General features: G+C 38.1%; 1 protein-coding gene across 2 annotated transcripts in view; it reads left to right on the plus strand.

The window, feature by feature from the left end:
* Nucleotides 1-2,865, plus strand: part of kcnj5 (potassium inwardly rectifying channel subfamily J member 5) — a 59,494-nt gene extending 56,629 nt beyond the window's left edge. Inside the window, exon 4 of one of the 2 annotated variants that reach the window (XM_051932341.1) lies at nt 2,273-2,865. In XM_051932341.1, the coding sequence (XP_051788301.1) occupies nt 2,273-2,598 (326 nt within the window). In that variant the 3' untranslated portion in view covers nt 2,599-2,865. Of the gene's footprint in view, nt 1-1,679; nt 1,926-2,272 lie in introns of those variants that run through there. The other variant, XM_051932343.1, reaches the window with a different exon arrangement.
* The last annotated feature ends 12,141 nt before the right edge of the window (nt 2,866-15,006 follow it).

The raw sequence follows: 15,006 nt of genomic DNA on the forward strand, positions 1-15,006 counted from the left end.
TAGTCATGGAAAGAGGATGGTGGTGGAAGGAGGGAAAACCTATTAAAAAATTGGATCAGGACATTAGCTTCCTCCACACTCCCCTTTCGCACCTGAGCCTTAATTGTCTGAGTCCCTTAATTATACCCTGTCCATTCCCTAGAGCCTCACCAGATTTTAATACTCTCTTCTCATTCTAGAGACTTTTTAGCTCCTTAGCAATCCAAGGCTTGTTGTTTGGAAAGCTCTGCACTTATTTTGAGTTTACAATAGTGTCAACACAGAAGTCTGTGATGCCTGTGATATCGTCCCCAAATGACATGCACATCGTGTTTCAGTCTGTCATTTGGAAGCAGTCATTCAAAGGCAGATCAGCATCCAGACTCCACTTCTTCACTATCCTGGTGGTAACAGATCGCTGCCTAATATTAGGTTTGAATGTGGGAGAAAGATGGATCAGATTGTGGTCAGACCTGTCCAAAGGTGCCAGAGGTTTACATTTAAAGGCATCTTTAACATCTTTTCTCCAGTGGAACATGACACATACTGGTATGAATTGAAAATAAAATTAATAACATTTAGGTAGAGCACTTAATCAAACATTATTTAATGGGTCACAATACCTTATTAGGGTTTGTTTTGATGACTAACATTTTAATTAAAGTAATTATGTCGATTTCCATATAATTTAATGTTATTTGAACAAAAATGAGAGTCATGTTCGGGACAGGGAATGTACAGAAATGTTTTCCATTGTTGCTTTATCAAAAATTTTACTTTTCGAAAGGGATTACAGGAATCAATTTGCTTGTTCTTAAAAACTACATGCATTTCCATTTAATGCCTAATCCACTAAATTAAGACACAATAATTAAGATGTCCGTTCACACTGAATGTCGTTGCTTCATGTTACAGTTACTTGGTTCATACTTTAGTGATTATAATAAGACTCACACGCAAGAAGAAGAGACTGAACTTTTGCAAGAACCATATTAATTATATACTGTATATTGTGTCGGATGGCCAGGGCCCTTACCAGGCAGGAAAGCCTTCACAAAGAATGGACCATAGGAGAGAGTGTGCACGGGGCATTATCTCCCCCAGATACATTAGATGGCATCCACCCTGTGTTGCTACAGCACCACAGATTCCCTCAGGACTTCATGGGAGCTGGAATTCAGTACAGCACTGTTGGGTTCTTTGGGTACCGCTAAGGAGTGTTGCAGGGGTCGCTGAGCTCAACCTCATTGGGTTTCTGCCTCACCTGGAAGTGCTTCTGGACCACGCTAACGGGCCACCAGAAGTACTCCCGGGTGTAACATAAAAGAAGCCAACTGCCACTACTCCAGGAGCCAGCATCGGGATGGATAAGACAAAGCTTGCTGGAGGAGGAGTGAAGGCAGAGACAAAGAGAGAGAGAGAAAGACAAAGACAGAGAAGCCAAAAAAGGAAGAGTGTTGTACTGTGCTGTGGGAAATGATTTGAGAGGTGTTTCCCACTGAATAAAAGCATATGTTTGTGCTGGACTTGTGTGTGCATCTGTCTATGTCCAGCTTGGGAAGCTGGTGCACCCCCTGTGAGCTGCAATATATATATATATACACGCGCGCATGGGAGGCAATCTAAAGGCTTAACTGGGGATAAGATGCAGAGTCGGGGCTTGACGAACTGCAGTGATGCTTCTTCTCCCTCTCACACAGACCAGCAGAATGAAAGCCAACCTAGAACTCCACCCACCTCCCTTGGCAGACCACACCCTCCTGCAGACCTCACTTCGGCCTAAGAACCCACCTCTTCCTGCACAGCTCCCATAAGACCAATCCCTCCACCCTCCACTTCAGTCTTATGTTGACTCAGTCTGTGTTGATTACTTTAAATTTGACTATTTGTTTGTTTCGCCGACAATATACGGGGTGGATCCCCCAAACCTTTCTGCTTTGTTCTGTTTTTTTACTATATCTATAAAGGAACATATGCAAGTACACTTAATATCAGATACTTTAAAACTTTTAGTAGTTTTCATATGGGCAGATTTTACAGGTAAGGTAATCTCCACTTTGACTCAGTTTACTCGGGTATAGTGGTTGCGTACATTATACAACACTGTAAGTGAATAATACAAACACTTTATTGAATTAATGGACCCCACATCAGTAGACAATCCATGTTTAAATGGCTGTTATGTAATAATCCACTGTGTTTACTTCAGGAAGCCTGAATGGGAGTTAATAGCTGATCTGAATGCCTTTGCTGTCTGTTCTTATTACTGACGCTCTTCTCTTTGCCTTACCAGGGATGACATGTCAGGCTCGCAGCTCTTATCTGGACACCGAGGTGCTCTGGGGCTATCGCTTCACACCAGTGTTGACTCTGGAGAAGGGCTTCTATGAGGTAGACTACAATTCTTTCCATGATGTCTTTGAGACTCATACACCTTTCTGCAGTGCCAAGGATCTGGCAGCTATTGCCAGTGTTGGGCAGCTGTATGCTCAAATCTCTCAACATAATGCAAACACTTGCACCTTCCCCAAGGACTCACAAACCAGTGGTCAGAAGCAGGATGATGCTAGAAAAACAAATGGATCCACCAGCCAAGTCCACCCTGCCATCAAGCATTGATTGTACCGACTGGAGAGAGTTAAGGCCATGTAATATTTGACGACTTTTCCGGTGTTTTTCAGTCATAGTCTTCATTTGCATAATCTTGGGGAGTCAAAATAGTTGGCGGCTCGCTCCCGTGAAGACCAGTCATCTAGTAGGACATACCCAGCAACACACTCCTGCTTGTCCACAGTTTGCTCTGATTTTGTCTTTAGTTGTAGGAGTGGGCTCTGTATATGTGAAATCTGGCAACCAATCCAGGAGTACAATGCATGTGAATTAACAAGGAGTACTAAGGAACGCAAGTGTTTTTGACTTCACATACAGTAGAGAAGCTCATTTTTTTAGTATCCAAGAAAACAGAAAAAAGGAAAACAGGGCAGAGATTGTGTATGAACTCTCCATAACTGTCAACTCCTTGTATAACACCGGCTCCGTCAGGCAGCATGCTACTGGCTGGCAGAAAAAGGGACAAGAACAGGTGTGCTGGAAAGTCATCATGTAACTGGTAAATTAGACATGTTCAGCAATTTTCAGTCCAGAGATGAGATCAGCAACTGCAGTCAACAAATGTGACATAACCTTTGACTAGAACTGACATTACGTGACATTGGCTTTAGGATCAGGCAATGCCTTCTGATTTGTATTGTCTGACAAAGAGGTTCTATAAAGAATGGGGGGAGGTCTATAGAGAAATTCATGATGTGCACTTTTCAGAAGATGTCATAAATTAAGGCAGGTACAGTAGCATTCATAAGGATACTTCAAGGGATTTAGCCATGGGGCTTCTAAGACCTACAGTACTGTACGGGCTGCTTTAATTTATAATGGGGCTGGTGACCTGAATAAAACACAACTGCACAACCACTGACTTTTGCTCTTCCATGTTCACCTTTTTCATTTAGGCCAAATGGGAGTGAGCTTAGAACCATTGACGTGACACCATTACAAAGCAGAACAGGCGATAACCTGGAAATGAGCTTTTCAACCAGAGAGAAAAAAAACACAAGCAAGCTTTACTCCCAAATATGAATGATTTTGCAGTCCAACATATTTCCAAGCTTCCCATCTTGACCACCTGCTTACCTCTTTATTTAAAGAATCTGATTTCGCCAAGCTGTCCTGCATAGGAGGAATAGAAGGATTTTGTTCTTCTGCCTCATTACACCTTTGCTTTGCAGTCACTGGGTGTTTTAGCCTTTAGTATGTCATCACTGCAAACCCAGAAAATAAATCTGGGACACTGAAATGGAAATAAAAGACCTGTTAAACAAAAAAAAAAAAGTAATGTGGTCAGAAATAGAAGTACGACTAAGACTGTTTAATATAAAATAAAAAAAAAAATCATAAAATGGAAGTTAGCAGCCTGTTCTTCATGTATCTCCCATCAGGTCCCAAAGGCACGAGGATTAAAGTAGAGACATAAAAGTGACAGCTGCAGTTTTACGGCTTGTTTGGATTGAATGCACATAGACATGAAATTTAGAGCCCGGACTGTGACGTTCATTATAGGAAGCTAAAATGTGAAGGCAACTTTTTAAGTAAAAAAATTCAAAACTCCTCACAAACCCACCGGGACTCATCCATGAGATCAATTAGTTACACTGCCTACTTTTAGAGATAAAAAATACCCAGCATTTAAAATCACTTTTTTTTTTCCTTGTAATATTATTAATCGGCACTATGAGGAAGCAATGAATAAGAAAGAATTCTGGCACAAAACTAATATTGGATCAGACAAAAATTCTCATGAGAGGCGAAAAATTGCTCTAATACACAGTAGTGTGGAGAAGCCTTAGGCACCCAAGATTATTATAATATAATTTTTGTCTTAGAGGTTTATTTTATGTGACTTCTGAAGTGGTATGTCAGTAGACAAGAACACATTTAAGATTTTCAAAAATTCTGTTTGGAAAAATTAAATGTTACAGAGACATGTTTGCATTTTGCTATAGAGAGTAAAATATTATGTAACGGAGCGCTTTTTAGATATAAATTTGATGACTCGGCAGGTCTGCCGCCCACTGAATAATTAAACACAGATAAGAAGCCCACGCGAAGGATCAATGACATCATAAACTGACTGAGCCAAACTGATTAACTGAAACTGGATGTCGAATCAAACTTGAATTCTTAAAGACGTGTCTGGAGGAGATACTGAGACTAGTGATGGGCTTTTCGATTCAATATACTGAACTGATTCTTTCAAACTGCCTTTTTAAGTGAATGCAGTCTTTTGATTCATTTTTAGCGATAGCTGATACTGTAGTTTGGTGGGGGGTCCCCACTGATCAAATCATAAATATATGTGTGGAAGTGGCAGTTGTGAATACCCAACTTCATTAATATTATTTCTAGGAGGAGTATTAATTTAAGAATTACTAGCAACAGCACCAGTGCATCCACTAAGTAATTTGAAGCTCTGATCCTTCAGGCTGCTAGTATGGCTTCAGTGTAGTGTCGTCAAAGCGTTTACCACAGCGAATATTCGGTATTCACTTTGACCTTGTTTGCCAAGCATTCCTTTCGGCATTTTGACAAATAATTTTCCCCCAGCGCTCCACAATGCTTTGTGAGGCCAGTGTGACATCACAGATCTGTAGCAGCCATGTGCAGAACTTTAATGCATGTGTACTGCAGGATTGTTGTGGAGCTGCTTGGACATGTGTGATGTCACCACCCAATCGATACTCTAGCCTCCCACCCTGCAAGCATTTAAGAAAAAACTTGCAGTGCTTTTATTTGAGGGGAACATTAGCCGAGTATAATGAGAGCACTAGAAGTGCTGCCATTGGATATATAACACTGATCTCTGTGGACTGGCCATGCAGCTCCAGCATGGCTAATTATGCTTGCAAATTAGCCATGTGGCCAGTTATGAACTCATAACAAACCTAAAAGGAGGCCTTTCCCTCCCTGAGAAAGAAGACAAAAGCAACTCTACAAAATAATATTAATAACAAAAAATGTATTACTGTTTACAAGTCGGGACATGTCAGGACCAAAACCAAGACATGAGTTCCAAGGAACTCTCTGAAGACCCCCATGATCAAATTGTGGTGATACATGGATCAGAGTGAGATTTAACCATTTCTAAAGCTTTCAGTGTTCCCAGGAGCACAGTGGCCTCAATAATTGTGAAACTGAAGAAATTTGGAACTACCAGGACTCTTCCTAGTGCTGCCTGTCTGGCCAGACTGAGTAACCAGGCAGGAAGGACCGTGGTCAGGGAGGTGGCCAAGAATCCAATAGTAACTCTTAACAGAACATCTGAAGTCCTCTGCTGAGATGGGAGTACCTGTCAGAAAGGTTGACCATCTCAGCAGCATTCCATCAGACAGGTGTTTATGGTAGAGTCGCAAAATGGAAGCCACTAGTGAGTACAACACATATGGACTCTGAGAACATGAGGAGGTCTGATGGGCAACTCCAAGCACTGACAAAAACCAGGCCCGGCTCATCAGCTGCCAAATACCATCCCTGTGGTGAAGCATGGTGGGCTACGTTCAGATAACAAGCCTCATTGCTCAATTCCTACATTTTAGTCAGATCAGATTTCCCTATCTTGACGGTTCACATTTATAAGTACAAGCGATCTGTATCTAAAAGAAAAGTCTGTTCTCGACAGGCCCAAAGCCCAAACTTAAATCAAATCAGAAAATGGCAGTTTCCCATCTAATCCAACAGAGCTTGAGAGGGTTTGCAAAACAGAATTGAATAAAATGCCCAAATCCAGGTGTGCAAAGCCTGAAGACTCAAAGCTATACTTGATGCCAAAGGGCCTTCTACAAAGTACTAAATTAAGGGTCTAAATACTAATATGAAGGAGAGATTGCAGTTTTTGATTTTTAATAAATTTGCTGGTCTTTCTGAAGACATGTTTACATTTTGTCATTGTCGGTTATTGAGTTTAAACTGATGGGCAAAAACCTACTCATTTAAAAATCAATCTATAACATAAGTGTGCAGGAGGATGAATAATGTCTGAATCCGCTGTAGTTAGTGATCTGGTCAGAATGAATGGGCTCCTCGATATTATCAGGGAAGCATCTGATCAGCCTGAGCTTCATTGTGCAGCAGGAAAATGACCCAAACAAACAGCAAAAATTACAAAGAACAATGAGCAAAAATAAAAGGAGGCAGAAGTCCTGTAATAGATGATCTGCACTAACAGCACCCTGACCTCAGCATCACTGAGGATGTCTGAGATTACCTGGAGAGTTGGAGAGTCAGAAGGAACGAGACACATGAAGTATGCTGAAGAGCTGGGGTGCGTTCTCCAAGATACTACCAGCCAATTTTCTTATCAAACTGCGTGATAGTCGGCCTCAGGTGATCGATGCAGTTTTAAAGGCAAATGGTGGTCACACAAAATATTAATTTGAATTTGTTTTTTACTGTTTACTGCTCTTTACAGTAAACTTTCCATTTAGTTATATTTGAAGGCAACTTTGCTTCACAGAACTGTATGTGAAGCAGCAAACCTAAGGCGGATTATAGGATAATACATGTTTCCATCACTAAGAATTCATTCATCTAGAGGCATTTATACATAATATACAAAGCCGTACAATTCAAAAGCTGTTTAAATCTCCAACTTCTACAGCTACTGTTCAGTTCAGCCCCCTACTCTCTACCCATTACCACTCCTCAGTATTCAGAATCCAGCCAGTCCTCCTCAGTTTTTGAAACCAGACCACCTCTCCAAATAGGAATTACCAGGATCTTCTTATTGCAATGTTGAGAGTGTATCTTGGCTGTTCACATCTTCATTGTGTGTTTCAGAGAGTCCATTTAATTTACTGTTCTATTACTTGATTCATATGATATTGTTCAATAAATAGAAAGCAGTATACTACACATTCTAATGTGATAGACAGACAGATAGATGAAAGGCACTACATACAACACAGACAGACAGACAGACAGACAGACGAAAGGCACTACTGTATATACAACAGACAGACAGACAGACAGACAGACAGACAGACAGACAGATGGATTAAAGGCACTATATACAACAGATGGATGAAAGGCACTATATACAACAGATAGACAGATAGATGAAAGGCATTATATACAACAAATAGATAGATGGATGGATGAAAGGCACTATATACAACAGATAGATGAAAGGCACTATATACAACATAGATAGATGAAAGGCACTATATACAACAGATAGATAGATGGATGGATGAAAGGCACTATATACAACAGATAGATAGATAGATAGATAGATAGATAGATAGATAGATAGATAGATAGATAGATAGATAGATAGATAGATAGATAGATAGATAGATAGATAGATAGATAGATAGATAGATAGATAGATACTTTATTAATCCCAATGGGAAATTCACAATATATATTCACAAGATAGTGGCATTTGGGGCAACTGCCCCAGGCCCTGTGCCTAAGGGGGCCCTGCTTTTGAGGTCCATGTGTCCTGTTCTAGCAGATTTGTCAAGTTATATTCTCCAGTTATATTTTGATAAAGTCCGGGTTTTATCTTGCAAAAATTTAGCTGAATACTGTAATGAGAAAATCCAGCGTATGTTAACATGACTTTTATTAAATTCACGTGCAAGTTTATACAGGCTACACATACCGGTAACAGCGTTTGTTGTACTCGGCCCAGCCTGGGGTTGGTCAGTCCTTGGCCTTGCACACCCTTAAGGCCACCTCTGAGATAGATAGAAAACTCTTTTTGCCCACAAAGGGAAATTAAATTAAAACTTTACAGAAGTTAAAAAAAAGAAATACATTTATTTGTTTGTTTTACACATCCATACATACAGTACATATAGATAGATATATATAAATGAAAGACCTCTGATAGATAGATAGATAGATAGATAGATAGATAGATAGATAGATAGATAGATAGATAGATAGATAGATAGATAGATAGATAGATAGATAGATAGATAGATAGATACTTTATTAATCCCAATGGGAAATTCACATTCTTCAGCAGCAGCATACTGATACAATAAATAATATTAAATTAAAGAATGATAATAATACAGGTGAAAAAACAGACAATAACTATGTATAATGTTAAATATTAACGTTTACCCCCCCTGGTGGAATTAAAGAGTCGCATAGTTTGGGGGAGGAACGATCTCCTCAATCTGTCAGTGGAGCAGGACAGTGACAGCAGTCTGTCACTGAAGCTGCTCTTCTGTCTGGAGATGACATTATTTAGTGGATGCAGTGGATTCTCCATAATTGATAGGAGCCTGCTGAGCGCCCTTCGCTCTGCCATAGATGTTAAACTGTCCAGCTCCATGCCAACAATAGAGCCTGCCTTCCTCACCAGTTTGTCCAGGCGTGAGGCGTCTTTCCTCTTAATGCTGCCTCCCCAGCACACCACTGCGTAGAAGAGGCCGCTCGCCACAACTGTTTGATAGAACATCTGCAGCATCTTATTGCAGATGTTGAAGGAAGCCAGCCTTCTAAGGAAGTATAACCGGCTTTGTCCTTTCTTGCACAGCGCATCAGTATTGGCAGTCCAGTCTAATTTATCATCCAGCTGCACTCCCAGATATTTATAGGTCTGCACCATCTGCACACAGTCACCTCTGATGATCACTGGGTCTCTGTGTGTGTGTGTGTGGAGCAGTCTGCTCAGCTCAAGCTCAACCACAGCCATTGGAGTTGGTGTGAATTCTACAGAAGATGTAGAAGTTTATACAAGTGAGACTTGCACTTGGCGAGATGGCGCATGCATGAACTTTACATTTTTTCAGCTCTTACACGCGCCTCACTTCACATTCAACTCAAGCAGACAAACTCAGCTTTGTGGTGCATGTTGTACGTTCACACAATGAGCTACCATACATTTGCCTGAGACGGGTTCCAGTCTGTCCCACTCAATTTGTGCCACAGATGCACTTGACTAATATATCCATCTCAGACAAGATATGACCTGTCATGACCAACTTAGCTAATTCACCAATAAACTGCTAGGGAGTCTTAGGGTCATTTTTTGTCTCAAAGACCATATGCAGCTGATATGTATGCAGTATTTATATATATAAAAAACAAACAAACTTCAACTACCCTACTACACACATAAGAATTTACATTGTACTCACTTTGAAAGGTGCTATATGAAATAACAGGTGACCTGATAGCTTATTGATTGGTTCTAAAACAAAATGATGTGATCAATGGAAAGAGAATGTTGGAAAGGTCAGAAGAGAGCATCATGCTGGAGCCAAGTTGTGCCTGAGCTCAGTGGTCAAGACGCCTCACTTAAGAGGGTTATGAAGCACATTGTCGCCATCTAGTGGTTCAAGATGCAAATCTGTAAAAGGCAGCCCCAAGGATAATAGGAAGTGCATACTGGTGAGTGGGAAATTAAAGCAACATAAAATAAACAAAAAATAAAATTGTCTTTTATAAAATGTGGTTTTAATGACACACTTATATTGCACAACTTTATGGAAAAACAATTTATTAGAAAACAATACATTCTTCTCAAAAGAACAAAATTACAAAACAATTAGATTTGCAGATATTTACATATTATGGAATATAAATTAATTTAATACACTATATTTACACACATTCTTATAACTGTAAAGAACATCTTCATTGAATACCACTGCTTATTCCAAATAATTTAACTGATTGATCAGCACATTTTCAGTTCCTGCTAATGGGAATTCTAGCTGACCTTTGGCCACAGCAGCAACTGCCACAAAAAGATTGCCAGCACTTGAGCTATTGTCATCATCCATAATATTTAATATTTAATAAACTCCTCTTTGGCGGTATTAACTATTCACACAAAAAGAGAAAAAAAGAGAACTCATTTTTGTTTATTTCTCAGAATTAGTATTGTCCTCAATCCTGGGCGTCCGCAGTGGCTGCAGGTATTTTGTTCCAACCAGTTTCATAATTTGAAGTCAGACCTAATAAGTAATAAAACTTGCCATTTAATTAAAGGCTTTTTAGTGTTTTCATTTCTCCAAGACAAAAATTGTGTATTTTTTGCTTTCTGAAAACATTATCCATATGTTTTGTGGTCCTTCCCTTCTCTCTCATTTATTTGAAGATAATGCTTCTTGATGCATGTACACAGGATTGTCATTTGTACCTCATTAATAACTGCTGGCTGGCTAAAGAAATGCAGCAGTTTCAAACAGGCAATTAAGGGTTCTGAACTGCAATAAGCAAGTTAACTAAAACTAAAACTATATCCTAAAAAATAGGTTTATTAGTAAAGAAAAGAGATCTGATTAAGAAACAAGCTAAACTGAAAACCTGCAGCCATTGCAGACCTCCAGAACCGTAACCCTGCAATAGAAGATCAACATTATTATCAAGTATGCATGAATCACAATTCTAATAGTGTGCTTTCCCATTTGAAATTGCAGTATATACAAAAAGAACATGAATCCACATCTCTAAAGAGCTTCATTTGTACTTTTATTTCCTAAATCTCTCTCTTAAGGACCATCATCATTGGCACAGAGACATGTCCACTCTGGCACTGATGTAAGTCACCTTGCACAAAATTATCTTAATGAAAAGTGCATAAGCATGACTAAATGCCCAGAAACTTTAACTGCCAGGATACAAACATAAGCAACATTTCACCATTTTCTCATTGTAAATGATATGTGCAAGTTTAAGATGTAGTAACTTGTGTTAAATGTGGCATTAAAGCTCAGTGGGCAAAATACCATCTTATGAATTTGGGCACATAAATCTTATAAACATACAACAGAAATTTCATTTTGCAAAACTAGCAGAAAAACAAGAGATAACAATGTTAGACACAACCCCACAAAAATGGTCAGTTGTCCGGCCTTCAGACTGTGCTCAAGGCCCAAATCGGGGAAAGAAAATGGAGCAGCAAAAAGAGCCAAGCTCACCTTGAAAGGAAGACATCGAGTCATTGAGTTTGGGGATATCTCTCTTGTTTTTTTATGCATATGATTTATATTTGTCACTTTGATTCTACAGACATACATATGTTGTTTAATTTATGTTTGTCCTTTTCTTCCATTTTATATATGGCCCTCAGTTCACCTATTGTAATAATTTGAAGGTTGCAACTATAAATTAAGACACCTACATTTCTGCCTTTGGGATGGTTGGGTTATATATTTTATATCTTTGCCTTCCTAATTTTGTATTTTATCTGCTTTTCCTTAGTAAACATATACATTTTATTTCAACCTTTTGTGTGAAATTAAAAATACATGCATTTATTTATCTTTTTATATCACCATAACTGAGACTCATACAGAGGACTATCCAAAACCAAATTAAAGAACTATGCAAATAAATAAATCTTTTCTGAAATGTGTCAATAAATATATAAAAACACAATGATAGGCGAGTATAAATAATCAAATGTGTAATGAAACACTTCTTGCTGTTTGTCTTTTTATGTATTTATTTAACTGTTTATTTATTTCAGTGACACCACACACAACATGAAACATGCAATGAAATGAAAACGGTCTCTTTCACCTATCAAAGTTAAGAAGGCGGGCGCTAGCAGGTATTGTGCTTAGAGTGGTGAATTGTCAATACAGCACGTATAAATCAAAAAAATATAACTTTATTGGCAAACACCACACATCAGCTGCAGACTCCTGAGAGCTTCTTAAAATAAAGTAGCTGCTTAGGTCAGTAATTATGGGTAACTCTTTTTGTACTTTAATCTGCCACAGGTACGAATAGTCACAATTCTGAGCTGCAGTTTGCTTGTGTTGGGAATCCTGCGGCTCACATGCATTTGAAAAGCTGAAATTGTGAACAGCCAATCAAAATACAGTGCTCTCTAGAGCCTGCCCTCTCAAATTTGACGGGTGTAAACAACCTATTCCGTGCTGTGTGCAGAGCCACTGAAGTAAAAGAAATAAAGAAATACATACACAGAGCTCAAGAGACAAAAAACATGTTTCGTGACACATTTAATGATTTATGCTCACATGCCATTGTGTTTTTATTTATTGGTCTCATTTCACAGCACAGTTATTTATTTGTGTACTTATTCCATTTTGCCTACAATATTCTTCCATATACTCACAGTCTATAGCATCCATGTAATCTTTTGTATCCTATAAATATTGTTATTTAGTGATATTAATCAATTTTCTTTCAAAGTGTGTCCTGACCATTTGCAGATTCCACTTACACATCTACACATATACATTCACATACATATATTTTTTTATATACTGCTCACATGCATACATACATACACACATACATAACATTGGACAGTAAAATTTGGCTTTGCCATGGAAAATAAATGGAGAATGGAGAAACTGCATATTAGTTGACTTTTTTCTCATGCTGTTTGCTCACAGTCTCACACTTATTGGCACTTACTACTCTCTATGTGAAAATATCCCAGTCAATAAATATGCCATCTCCACTTTAAATCCCCATAATGCCAAAAACTGATTTAGCTGGAGTCTAGAAACCAGTAAACATATTTCAATCACTGACTGTCAAGTTGCTTTTTCTAACTCTCAGTAATAAAAGTACTTATTTCAAATACAAGTTGGGGTTTATAAAAAGACCTAAAACATTACTTAAATAAAAATATAAATTGAAAATTGGAAGGTAGATTTTTTAATTTGTGTGCCCTAAAACATTACTTGAATAAAAATATAAATTGAAAATTGGAAGGTATATTTTTTAATTTGTGTGGACACTAACCATAAAACTGCTTGCAAGTATCTGTTGTGATGTTCCTGTACCATCAGGGCTAACAACAGGTATTGTTATTGTTCTATTAGGTTTAATGATAATATACTAAACTGAATTAAATAATAAAGGAATGAAAACTGATAAAAATGATTTTGACAAAGCAGAAAAACCAAGATAAAAATAAAAGAAATGACTGAACTTAAAACTACCACACTCACCACATTATACAGGCTGACTAAAAAGCTTCTCTGCAGCAGCCCTGTGAAAGACGCGACATTAAACTAAAAGAATGTCTGGCAGCTTAATTTTTTATTCAGAACCTTTTGGGATGTTCTGTAGTTCACATCAGCTTTTTTGTGGCTATTTTTTGCATTTTTATTTATCAACCTCATTATGTTAGAGCCAGGATTTATCCACTCCAAAACGTTTTATGCTACATTTTCAACCTTGTTTCTAGATTTTCTAATTAGTTTCTCATTGTAATACAAGGATCGTTCTTAAAAGCAGTGAGACATAGTAATACTAACCTTTCTGCTCTTTTCAAAATAACAAGAAACAAAACATCCTTAGCCTTACAATATGTACAATAAAGACAAAAAGATAACAATCTGCACACTGTCATCAAAGTTATGAAATGCAGAATGCTGCAAGGCACACCTCCTTTAAGTGCATTCCACTACAGCAGAGAGACTTTCAGTCTTACTGTAGATCTACATAAACTGCATGAATGCATATCACACATGTGAGCACAGACAGACACGCACATGCATACACGTGCTAACAATTAAACTCATCTTTACCTGCCTAGCAGCTGCTCATCCTGCTAAAACCAACATTTTGGAGATTCAAATCAAAGAAGATAGAATAACCTCAGAATACAATCAGATACAGCCATATCAAATATGATCAAATCACCCTAACTGCACGTCAGTAGAATGTGAGAGGAAATCACAGTAGCTTGCAAAAAAAAAAAAAAAAACATTGGCATTGTGGATGATAACTGAATCAAGGCCCTGGAACTATCATGAAGCCATGATATCTTCAACTGTTTATAAAACATGATGAAGACTAATAAACTGACAGTGACAGTGGGCAGCACTTTATTAAATGCTGAGCAAATAAATATTTCACTAGAATAGCAGGCCACTACTTGTGTTTAGTGTGGTCACTTACACAACTCTTGTAACAAGTTCTCAACTTAACTGTATTTAGAATACTGTATTAGAAACATTTAGACAAGAACAGGCCATTCAGCCCAACAACGCTCATAAGTCCTATCAACTTAAATACGCCAAAATAACATCAAGTCGAGTTTTGAAGGCCCCTAAAATCCTACTGTCTACCACACTCCTTGTTAGCTTATTCCAAGTGTCTGTAGTTCTCTGTGTGAACAAACACTTCCTAATGTTTGTGTGAAATTTACTCTTAACAAGTTTCCAACTGCATTTCCATGTTCTTGTTGAACTCTTTTTATGTCACTTCTTAATGCCCAGTTGCTTAAATGGAAAATGTTCAGCTCTTTTAATGTTTTCACTCCCTGCAGTCCTAGAATTGCCAATTTGTTTATGCAATCACATTTTTTGGTCATTCTCACTGTATTCTTCATACATTGCAGCAAAAGGCAGGCAAAGAAATAAAAGTTAAATATCATACTAAAAATGTAGTTTCACCTTACAATATATATATTTTTATAAATAAAAGTCCAAGGAAATTTATGAGCAGTTCATCAACATGACC

The sequence above is a fragment of the Erpetoichthys calabaricus genome, chromosome 9 (genome assembly GCF_900747795.2).
Source record: "Erpetoichthys calabaricus chromosome 9, fErpCal1.3, whole genome shotgun sequence".
Classification (NCBI taxonomy): domain Eukaryota; kingdom Metazoa; phylum Chordata; class Cladistia; order Polypteriformes; family Polypteridae; genus Erpetoichthys; species Erpetoichthys calabaricus.